Source organism: Hyperoodon ampullatus, assembly GCF_949752795.1.
Source record: "Hyperoodon ampullatus genome assembly, chromosome: 1".
NCBI lineage: Eukaryota > Metazoa > Chordata > Mammalia > Artiodactyla > Ziphiidae > Hyperoodon > Hyperoodon ampullatus.
The window spans coordinates 48,826,183-48,838,223 of record NC_136914.1 but is presented as its reverse complement, the minus strand read 5'-3'; the positions used below and the strand labels follow the sequence as shown (position 1 = coordinate 48,838,223).

The 12,041-nt window shown below is 44.0% G+C and overlaps 1 protein-coding gene across 2 annotated transcripts in view; it reads right to left on the bottom strand.

Moving 5' to 3' along the window:
* SCARB2 (scavenger receptor class B member 2) overlaps positions 1–12,041 on the bottom strand; it is a gene marked incomplete at its 5' end in the record, with an annotated part of 65,143 nt that overhangs the window by 42,361 nt on the left and 10,741 nt on the right. For both annotated transcript variants that reach the window (XM_079717901.1, XM_079717902.1), the window contains one exon: positions 3,363–3,520. In XM_079717901.1, coding sequence (XP_079574027.1) covers positions 3,363–3,520 — 158 coding nt within the window. The remainder of the gene's footprint in view (positions 1–3,362; positions 3,521–12,041) is intronic.

Below are 12,041 nucleotides of genomic sequence, written 5' to 3'. Positions count from 1 at the left end.
GCCTTGGGCCCTGTGGAAGCCTGGTAGATCCTTTCTCAGATAAATGTCTTTACATACAGAAAATAAAGTACCCAGGATTACAAAGGAAACCAATGACTGAAATACAGGTGTCACTGTAAAAATCTGTGATATGGCAATATGTGTGCTTCTTTGCTGACACTTTAAATAAGATGTAGCAGCAGGTCTAACAACTACTGTAATTTTTTTTTTTTTTTGGCTGCGTTGGGTCTTCGTTGCTGCACGCAGGCTTTCTCTAGTTGAGGCGAGTGGAGGCTACTCTTTGTTGTGGTGCCTGGGCTTCTCACTGAGGTGGCTTCTCTTGTTGCAGAGCACGGGCTCTAGGCGCGCGGGCTTCAGTAGTTGTGGCTCGTGGGCTCTAGAGTGCAGGCTCAGTAGTTGTGGTGCACGGGCTTAGCTGCTCCGCGTCATGTGGGATCATCCCAGACCAGGGCTGGAACCCGTGTCCCCTGCACTGGCAGGCGGATTCTTAACCACTGCGCCACCAGGGAAGTCCACAATTACTGTAATTTTGAAGTATTTATGAACATGAATGATATTTTGAGCAACAGCTATCATGAGACACAACGATATCTGTGTTTCCATTAGTGGTGAAGCCACGGTACTGCTAACACTGCTGTGATCTGTTGCCTACATTTATACTCAAAGGAAATGCTAAATTTTAGTGAGTCGTTAATGAAAATGAACTGTAATTTTTCCCCCCAAGTCACAGACCACCTTGAATTCTATCCATGACCCCTTAGGGATCCATGGATCAAGGGTTAAGGACCCTTGTGAGATGTTCCCAGGCTTCCCTCAGCAGTCAGTTTAGGTCCCTCTAAGACGGGAACATGCAGGGAGTATGGTAACAGTTGGATGCTATTTTACTTCTAGGATTTATTTATTCCCATGACCACATCTACAACAGCATATTAAGGCAGCAGACACAATGGCCCAGAAGATGTCTTAATGAAACATTGGGTTTCCTTGGGTTATGATTAGAACCCATGTCTTTTTCCCAGATGAGGATAATGACCACAGGATCAGGCCCAGGAGACCCAGAGGGAAGACTGTTTGTTGGGGTTTTCCTTTAGTTCTCAGGTGAGTTTATTCTTGCAGGGAGGAAGTCATCCATCTCGCCAGAAGGAATTTAGTTACAAAACAAAACCAGAAAAAGACAAATACTGTACGATTCCACTTATATGAGATATCTACAGCAATCAAATTCATAGAAACAAAGTAGAATGTTGGTTCTTAGGGGCTGAGGGTGGGGAGAAAAGAGGAGTTATTTAATGGCTATACAGTTTCAGATCTGCAAGATGAAAAAGTTCTGGAGGTCTGTTTTGCAACAATGTGAATATATTTAACACTACTGAACTGCACTTAAAAATGGTAAAGATGGTACATCTTTTTTTTACTTAATAATTTTTTTAAAATTAATTAATTTATTTATTCTTTTATCTTTGGCTGCATTGGGTCTTCGCTGCTGCACGCGGGCTTTCTCTAGTTGTGGCGAGTGGGGGCTGCTCTTTGTTGCAGTGCGTGGGCTTCTCATTGCGGTGGCTTCTCTTGTTGCAGAGCACAGGCTCTAGGCGTGCGGGCTTCAGTAGTTGTGGCTTGCAGGCTCAGTAGTTGTGGCGCATGGGCTTAGTTGCTCCGCGGCATGTGGGATCTTCCCGGACCAGGGCTTGAACCCGTGTCCCCTGCATTGGCAGGTGGATTCTTAACCACTGCGTCACCAGGGAAGCCCAAGATGGTACATCTTATGTGGGTTTTTTTTTAATCACCATAAAAATGGTTAAAACTGCAAAACAAACAAACAGGACGCTCAGAGCCTAACTCTGGCTCAACTTCTAATTGTCACCAAGCTGGACAGCCTCAAATGCAGGCCTGGTTCTACCCAGTTCCTGGAGTTTCTCGAGGCTTTCAAGGTATAAAAATGCTTTTGAAAATGAGGACCCAAGTGTTGTTTATTTTTTTAAATTCTACTATATAATGATAAAGCTCATCTTTACAGTTCTGGGTACTGATTTCCACAGAACGGACTAAGACAATCCCCTAAGACTAATAATAACATCAAACACTTAATTAGCGTTAATTCTGTGCCAGGCACTAGTCTAAGCACTTTATAAATACTTGACTCACTTAGTCCTCATAACAATCCCATGGTGGATGTCCTATTTTTATCCCCACTTTATAGATAAGGAAACTGAGGCACAGAGGACTAGTAAGTGGCAGAGGTGAGGTTCACAACAGGTCATTCGACTCCAGAGTCAAACCATGAGCACCTGAGGCAGGGATCAGGATTTTTATCTCTCAATTCCAGCGCTGAGATAGTGCTGACTCACAGTAAATGACTCAGTTGGCAACCATTTATTGAGCAATCGGTTACAATAGAATTGTGAGGCATTTTTACCATGCAGCAGTTCTGAAGAAGAAAGATCTCGCTGTCTGCTTCCTCTACTATTTTTTTTTTAAACTTGGTAAGGAGAAACTTTGTTGGAAAGATGACTGCAAGGCGTGTGGGGCAGTTTACTGTCCTAGCGGGTTGCGGGGATACGGCAACAGTGGGGAAAATACTTTGACCATAACATCCCCCAGCACCTCCCTCTACTAATCTTTTCCAAAAAATGATTAAAGCAATGCTCCTAACTCCCCCAGCGTTTGGAATTGATGGTCACTGCCAAACACTCTAACCCACCCCGCCACCTGGTTATCTCTTGTACTCTGGAGGAGTGGGAAAAGGAGTGAATATGAAGAGACAGAAAAACAACAAGATCCTACTGTGTAGCACAGGGAACTATATTCACTATCCCATGATAAACCATAATGGAAAAGAATATAAAAAAGAATGTACATACATATGTATAACTGCATCACTTTGCTGTACAGCAGAAAGTAACACAACATTGTAAGTCAACTATACCTCAGTTAAAAAAAAAAGAAAAAGAAGAGACAGAAAGTCCTGTCTCCAGACCAACAATGAATTCTAGGCACTGGTCTAAAACTAGGTATGTGGCGGAGAGAAATAGGAAAAGACCCTAAAAGTCACCAAAGAAAATCGCAGGACGACCTTAAAAGGGTAGGGAGTGGAGGGCAGCTCTCCGTAGCTTAGTAACCACATTCTGCCACCTTAGGAGCAAGCAGCTGCGTTTCTAAACGTAACAGGCCAAGACTGGCCAGGTCTACAAAGCTACTGACACACGTGTGCCAAACACCAGCAGCATTTCAGACAACTGTAGCCGGAACATGTGCCCCCCACGCAGCACACGGAGGATGCTCGTGGGAAGAGACAGGGGCTCAGGCCACAGCAGGGGGTTGCTCCATTTTCTCGCTGGTATGGCAGGGAGGGGGTCGGGACTCACCTGTAGGTGTAGGGCCCCACTTCTTCCAACCGAGGGGTCTCCCCTCTGAGGACCTCCTCTGGATTGGTGACATTGAAGAAATAGAACTGGGTGTGCACGGGCACAGGGGGCTTCCTCCAGGACTCAAAGGTCTCCGAGCCATTCCTTAACACAATATTCTAGGGGAGAAAACCAAAAGGGGATTTACGTAGTGTAAGGCAGTTGGCTTTGAACACAGAGGCAGAACGAGGGACACCCTGTCCTTTGACCTCCCGGCTCACTTATTTTTTCCACAGGCATTCAGCTGCTGTCCCTTGGGAGCAGGGACATGCCTTAGGCCAATATGAAGCCCACAGCCCTCAGAAGCCATAACAGGTTTCCTATAAATATCTGTGGTAAAGAAAGGATGCTAGAGCCCTAGCTCATGGGTGGAAACATGGTGTCACCAAAACCAAGGCCACAGTCTGAGTACCCGAAAGGCCTTATTTGCTTCATCACAAATAGTCCACTGATCGGACAGCTTCCGTGGAAGTCAAGCCACTCTGAGAAGCTCCACGCACTCCCAGCTCGCCCACGTGAGCGACCAGGAAGAGAGGCCCCAGAAGGTTACTTTGCTTCTTCCATTTGAGGGAGAACCACACCCAGCTCTACCACTTTCACCACCAGGGCCTTCACACGCATTTTCTCATCTAATCCCCAACAAACCCCTAACATAGGTTTGCATATCCTTGTTTTAATGGTGAGAAAGCTAAGCCACACTGAGGTTAAGTGCTTAGGGTATTCTTTGTCTACAATCCTTCCTTTGTTTCCCACCCTTACCATGGATTATGGTCTAAACTGTGTCCCTGCCACCCCCCTCACCACCCCAAAAATTCATATATTCAAGTCCTAACCCCTAGTACCTCAGAATGTGACTGTATTTGGAGATAGGGTCTTTAAAGAGAAATTAGAGGTTAAATTAAGTCATCAGGGTGGGCTGTCATCCAACATGACTGAGGCCTCAGAAGAAATCAACCCTGTTGACACCTTGATCTCAAACTTCTAGCATCCAGAACACTGTGAGACAATAAAGTTCTGTTGTTCAAGTCACCCAGTCTGTGGTATTTGTTATGGCAGCTCTCGCAAACTAATACACCATGGCCCCTCTATGGAAGAAGAATCCTTCCCACCCTACAGACTTCAGGTGTGGCAAGTGACTTGATTTGATGGACAGAACGTGAGTGGAATGGCAAAGCGCCAACTTCGAGCTGAGGCCTTAAGAGGCATGGCAAGTTTCCACCAGCCACCCTCTGTTGCCCTGTCCCAGGTAGTTGGTGATCCTTCAGCCAAGGCCCTAAAATGGTAATGTGTAGACCAGACATGAAGCCAGGAGTCCAGCCTAAGTCGGCTGACCCAGCTAAGCTCAAATTGCAGCCAACCTGGCCGTAAGGAGTATAGAGTACATGTTACTATTATAAGCCACCGAGATTTGGGGGTTGTTTGTTATCCAGCATTGCAAGAGAAGCCTGATTAATACAGCATCCAAAGTTAATAGACAGAAAGCTAATATCTAGTAGTTAACTTGTTAATAAAGAAAAACTGCATTTTTAAAGTTAAGATTACTGAAGTACTTGAGAAGGATAAAAGCATAGACAGAATAAATAAACCAGAACGCAAACAGTGACTAACTCGGCATGTTGGAATTTGGATCATTGTTATTTTCTCCTGGATGAGATTTTGTATTTTCCAAATTTTTATAATGAATAAAAAAAATTCACACTGAGAAAAATTTTTACAAGAGGAAAATGGGATCTGCTGATAAAGACAGTGTAGGGCCACTAGTGAAACAATAACTAGATTGCAAGAGAAGCATCCCCTGATATCACCTGTCACTCCTCTAGCGGTGAGGATTTGAATGACAAACAACAGAGGGACCGCTTCAAAACATGACAGAAATCACATGCTAAAACATCCTGTGACACAGAACACAACAGGATGCCAATTTTTAATAGTCCAGGCCTCCAATTTAATAGAAGCAACGTCGCAAGGGAACTTAATGATATAACTCTATTATTCAATGGAAAATATCCCAAGAATCTCTGCAGGGAAAAACAAAGTGGCGCCGGAATAAATGGATGCAGAAAACCTAAGCTTGTCAAAGCAAAAACAGTCATCTGGAGGGCTGGAAGTCAATTCACATCCATGAGTCGGCCGTGTCATAGAACTGGGGACTCTCTGTGGTTTGGCATCAGTTCGGAACATCTAATCATCAGATTTCTAGCCAAACAACACATTATTGAAATATTCTTGGCCTTTACTATCAGTACTGATTTACTGAGTTGAGGTCAGATTGTTGAGATAGAAAAATTTAAAGACAAACCACGAAACCCCTTTCCTCCAAGCTCCGGATCCAGCTCAGACTCTCTCCTCTGTGAAGCCCTCCCCGCCTGCCCCTGCACACATTACTCTCTCCCTGCCCTGGCCATAGAGCAGCCTAACCGATCATTTTAGGCAGTTTTTTTTAAAGAGTTTCGTGGTCTTTTATCTTATCTTCTAAACAGGAGTCTTAGCTATTTGAGGAGGAACAAGGGAGAGAGTCGGGCCCAGAGAGAGAGAGAGGGCAGCATAACTGGAGAGGCTTACCAGATGGAACCCAGAGGCCCTGGCAGGGTCAGGAGGGCCTGTGGTCAAGGCTGTACAGCTGCTTCATGTCAGAACTGGGTCTGGAACCCAGTGCCCCTTTACTCCACTCTCCCACCCCACCTCAGCATACAACATTTTAATAAAATGGGTATAAACCTACTACACATTTTAGTTATACAAGTTATCTGGTAGAGTTTCTCTGGTATAGGCATACACACAGCACCTCGAAACAGCTCAGTAACATGAATATAACCTACCTAAAACTAGTATGTTAACTATGAGAAGTGTAACACATAAATAATAATTATTTGTCTTCTAGAGGATTTTGAAGGCCCACAGATACCTTCAAAGTCATCTGATTTCATTAAAATGAGTCTCTTTTTTGGGACTTCCCTGGTGGCAGAGTAGTTAAGACTTCATGCTCCCAATGCAGGGGGCCTGGGTTCAATCCCTGGTCAGGGAACTAGATCCCACACGCACGCTGCAGTTAAGAGTTCGCATGCCACAACTAAGGACCCCACCTGCCGCAACTAAGACCCAGTGCAACCAAATAATAAATAAATAAATACAGACAGACAGACAGACATACATACATTAAAAAAAAAAAAGAACCTCTTTTTCTTATCCAGAAATTTCCAGAAAAAGGCAGGGCAATAATTTCTCCTCCTCCATGAATTCCTTGAGTACCCTCCCCTTAACTGGATGGATCATCCCTTCCTTTGAACCCTATAACACATTACATAGGAATTTCTTAGGAAAAAAAGTGCTCAGGACAGAAAACATCTTCCAAAAATTGAGGTTAATTGGAATCTACATGAAGCAGTGATATTAGCAACCAAAAATGAGAAGGAAAGTGCAGCTACTATATTGGAACATATTAGGTTAACAGTTGGCTTCTCAAAACGGAAGGTGCTGACCTACAAAAAAAGAGTAGGTTTTTTTTCTTTTTTCTTTACTCCTCTCCACTCCACAAGGACAATGCAGGTTTTGGAGAAATATTGGTTCAATCAACAAAATGTAGTACTAGAAAACTATATTTTCCATCAACTTTGCTTATAAGATGCTGGGAGAGAAGAAATTGATGTGAGACAACCAGAGAAGAGCAGAAGAAAGGCATGATCAGTCAAAGGCAAAGCCACGGTCAAGGGCCTGTAACAGCAGCTCGACAGCTACAAGTCCAAGGAGCCTTTAAAGTGTACCCAGAGGAAGTGGTTGTTCCCTAGCCATTTCAGCCACATTCAGATACAGAGAAAGCAATTCAGATACAGATTCACTAGAATCAGAAACACATAGATCTAGCACCTATTAGTTTGTGTGTCTTATCGGTAATCCAGCACACTAAAGAGCTAAGTGCAGCCAGTTCCTTTTGTGGGTGGAAAGAAAAATCTGTGTGTCTCTAACAACTTTTCCTAACAACTTTTTTTTTTTTTTTGTGGTACTAGGCCTCTCACTGTTGTGGCCTCTCCTGGTGCGGAGCACAGGCTCCGGACGCGCAGGCTCAGTGGCCATGGCTCACGGGCCCAGCCGCTCCGCGGCATGTGGGATCTTCCCAGACCAGGGCACGAACCTGTGTCCCCTGCATCGGCAGGCGGACTCTCAACCACTGCGCCATCAGGGAAGCCCCTAACAACTTTTTAAAGCAGTGCTATACCCATGGTTTTCTTGCAAAGTGTAGAACTATACATGCAAATCATCCAAACACTGTCTGTGCCAGGCATTGCAGGTAGGAGATACCCAGCAACACAGATATGGTTTCTGTGTTCCAGGAGTTTACTCTATTTGGGGCGTGGTGATTCACACATGCAAGATAACCAACAATGGAAAGTAGCCCGTAATAAATGGTCAATGAGTATACCAGGCAATGGTCTCCGTGGTGTTCAGACAATGGATTCTACGAACTGAGATGGAGACAGGTAGTGCTTAAAGTGAGCGAGGAAGAATGAACAAAAATTTGGCGAGCAGAGGAGGTCATGGGGGTGGGTTCCTCATGGATAGCTGGGGTTGATTCGACTCTCCTGTGTGGCTGGACAGAGCGAGCCCTTCCTCCCTGAATGTTCCATGGCCATCTCTCCTGGAGCCCTCTGCTTAATCAGAGAGAGTGAATGTGGAGAATGAGACAGTAAAAGATACAGAGGAGAGGTGGTATTAGATGTGACTGGGTGTGGGTTTTCTAGGGAGTAGGGAGATTGATTTAGAGAGGTAGGTTGGGGTCCCAGGAGTCTAGCTTTTATATGATATATAAGGAGGGAGTACGGAAGGTTTCTGAGCTGCAGAATACTATCAAGGGCCAGGCATTCTGTTGCCACTTTATCTCATCGAATCCCCTTCATAGTCTACAAGAGGGAAATCATCGTCCCCATTTTACACCTCAGGAGACCAGAGCTCAAAGAGGTTAGGTGAATGCCTGAGGTTTGCTAGCAGAGGGTGCAGCCAGCCTCCCACCCCAGGACTCACTGCAAACCGGTGCTTCTGGCAAGGCTGAACTTTACCAGAGCCTCATGCCCCTGGAAAACAGTAATGGTTCGGGAATCTCTGCTTCCGTGTTCCGGGAGATGGTTGACTGAAAAGAAACACCCTTCCCCCAGTGACTTAGATTCTCAGATGTCTCTCTTGTTTACCTAAGACAAGGCTAGGCAATGACCCTCCAGATTCCCATTTTTTGCCTCATCATGATTAGCTGAACAGCTTGACCCCACTGATCAATGGGAGTGAAATGCCGGTACAGCACGGTGACCATAGTTAATAACATTGTATTGGACACTTGAAGGTTGCTAAGAAAGTAGATCTCAAGTGTTCTCACCACACACACAAAGAATTAACTCCGTGAGGTTATGGATATATTAATTAGCTTGATTGTTGTAATCATTTCATGGTGCCTATCAAGCATCCCATTGTACACCTGAAATATATACAATTTTTATTTGTCAATCATACCTCAATAAAGCTGGGGGGAAAAATGTTTGTTAACCAAACTTTGGTTAGGTTTCCCTCCTTCCCAGCCCCATGAACTCCTCCCTATAAAAGGAAAACCCTTTTGGCTAAGCCTTGAGGCCCTGCAGACCACACAGAGGTTCTCCCTAATGCAAGTCCCCTTGCCCCTACTGCAAAGTCTTTTCCCCTTTACAATCAGATTTGGGTTTTTTTGTCTGTTTGTTTGTTTGTTTTGCAGTACGCGGGCCTCTCACTGTTGTAGCCTCTCCCGTTGAGGAGCACAGGCTCTGGACATGCAGGCTCAGCGGCCATAGCTCACGGGCCCAGTCACTCCGCGGCATATGGGATCTTCCTGGACAGGGGCACGAACCCGCGTCCCCTACATTGGCAGGCGGACGCTCAACCACTGCGCCACCAGGGAAGCCCCAGATTTGTTTTTTATTTGACACTCCTAACTATTGTGCCACGTTGCCTATTTTGCATTGACACAGGCAAGAGGTGTTTCAGAAGGTTACAGTGGCATACGTGGGAAGGAGGGTTTGGCTAAGATTGTTGTAAGGATGAAATGAAGATTCAGCAGAGCGCTTATCGCAGGCCATGCTCAAAATACTCAGTAAATGGTGACTGCGATCTTGACTATTACCATCTTCAGGTTGGGGATGAGAGGATTCCAGGACTTAGTCTAAAGGAAAAAAGGAATCATGTCGCTTCCATGAGTCTGCTCAAATATAGACAACCCAACAAATGTTAACAATGAAAGAAGGGGAAAGAAAAAGTCTTTAGTCATGATTCTCTCTTCCAGCCCTACATAAAATTCAGTTTCGGTTGAAACAGCAAGGAATTAGTACAAAATCGGAAATAACCAAAATGTTGAACAGGACAAGAATGACTTAGGGAATTATGATAATTCACAGGCTGGAGTAGAAAGCAATTAGAATTATAAAAACTACAAAGACCTAAGGAACATGTTCATAACCTATGTTAAATGGTAAAAGCAGACAATGTAAAATATGCATAAGTTTGGACAAGACTAGCAGATAAAATGCAAACATGAAACCAGGGGGGTGATATATAGACAATTTTACAATTTCAATCTTTTAGTTACCCTCAAAATCACTAAGCCTCCACACTAAATGTCTAATAGCATTTATCTCTATGCAACAGGATTATGAAGGGTCTTGCATTCTCTCTGTGATGTTTCTCTGCATTGTTTGGATTTTTTTTTACAACAGAAGTAAACTAATTCTGTAAGCAGAAAAAATAACTGTTCCCTTATCATTTTTTTAAGTGAAAATCTAAGAAAGAAACTCAGATTCTACAAAATGTATTAATAGACCCCAAGGGAAGGCAGAAGGAGCAGAAACAGAGAACCAGCTTCATCTAGCTTTTCCTCTGTCCTTGTAAAACAGAGGTAAGGCTGATGCCTCCTCAGCTGTGGTCAGTTCTCCCTCACAAGCGCCAAGGGCCTCCACCCGCCACACTGGGCTGTACAGTATTTCTTTTCCTATTATTGTCAGAACGGTTGATGTAACACTCTGTGTTCCTCGCCAGCTTTTCCTGACAAGCGTCACAGTGTGTGAAGAACTTCACAGTGAGAAAGGGTTTGCTGCAGCAACATGGATGGAACTAGAGATTGAGATTATTACACTAAGCAAAGTAAGTCCGAGAAAGATAAATATTATATGATTTCACTTATACGTGGAATCTAAAAAGTAGTACAAATGAACTTATTTACAAAACAGAAACAGACTCACAGACATAGAAACAAATTTATGGTTACCAAAGGGGAAGGCAGAGTGGGAAGGGATAAATTGGAAGTTTGGGATTAGTAGATGCACTCTACTATATATAAAATAGATAAACAAGGATTTACTGTATGGCACAGGGAACTATAGTCAATATTTTGTAATAAACTATAATGGAAAAGAACTGAAAAAAAGAATATAGATATATATATGTGTGTGTGTGTATATATATATAATACTGAATCACTTTGCTGTACACCTGAATCTAACACAATACTGTAAATCAATTATACTTCAATAAAAAAAAGGATTTGCAACCTCATTTATTTATTAGAGTGAAGAAAATCATCTCAGAATTATGAACCCCAAAAGAGCCAGTCAGTGTGAGTGAACAGATGGTTAAATGCCCAAGTTTATCTTGCCTGGTTTGTATCCAGCTTAGCCAAAAAAAAAGTCCAAAGACAAGGGGAAGAGTTCCCAGAAAGAAGGAAGGCAAAATCTTTCCCAGAAGGGAGGGTAAGACTAGCTGTTCTCATGACAGTCTGATGTGAACTTGTTCCTCCAAGTTTCAAGTGGATGACGAAGTTCCGGGATGGAAATAAACATCTGGTAGACTGGAGTCCTTTGCTAAACAAAGCAAATGAAAACCTACTAACAGAAACGATCCCCGGCAGCTTGCCAGAGCCACAGTGACAGCAGGTGCTGTGACAACCCGGGATTCTCCTCCACCCCGATCACCGGCCTCTCCCTGGTTACTCTTAGCTGAGTCAACACTCAAACAAGTCTCAGACCACCTTTGATTCCATTCAAATCTTGCTCTCAAGAGTGTTGGTTTTTCCTGTACCTTTAACATGTCTCTTTTCTTCCTCTACTAAACGGCTGTTACGGAACCCACTGTAAACCCCAGAGTGGATGGTGTGGGGGTGGTGCGTGTGCATGTGTGTGTGTGTGTGTGTGTGTGTGTACACATTAAGTAGGGAAGGGGAATGAGAGAACAGAGGGGAGTTTATAAATACAGCTGCCAACATTTCTAAAACAGTTGCTTCTTTATTTTTATCTCCTTCCCTGACATTCAGCTCAGAGAAGGACAATTATCATTGCTAAAATGTTACTTACTGGAAGACTCCAGGAATCAGGTGCTGTGCTAGGGCTTTATGGACAGGATCTCTAAGCCTTACGCTGGCCCTGCAAGGTAAGAATTCCCATTTTGCAGATAAGGAAATGTTGGCACCGGCTTTCCCAAACTCAGAGAGCCAGTAAGTCAAGTGAAATCCCAGCAAGTCTAGGTCTGTGGGTTTGCAAAGCCCATGCTTGGCCACTCTAGCAGCTGCCCCACCATCGCACCCTCAGGGTAGAGCTGCCAGATTTAGTGAATAAAAACAAAGGATGCCCAAGGATGTCC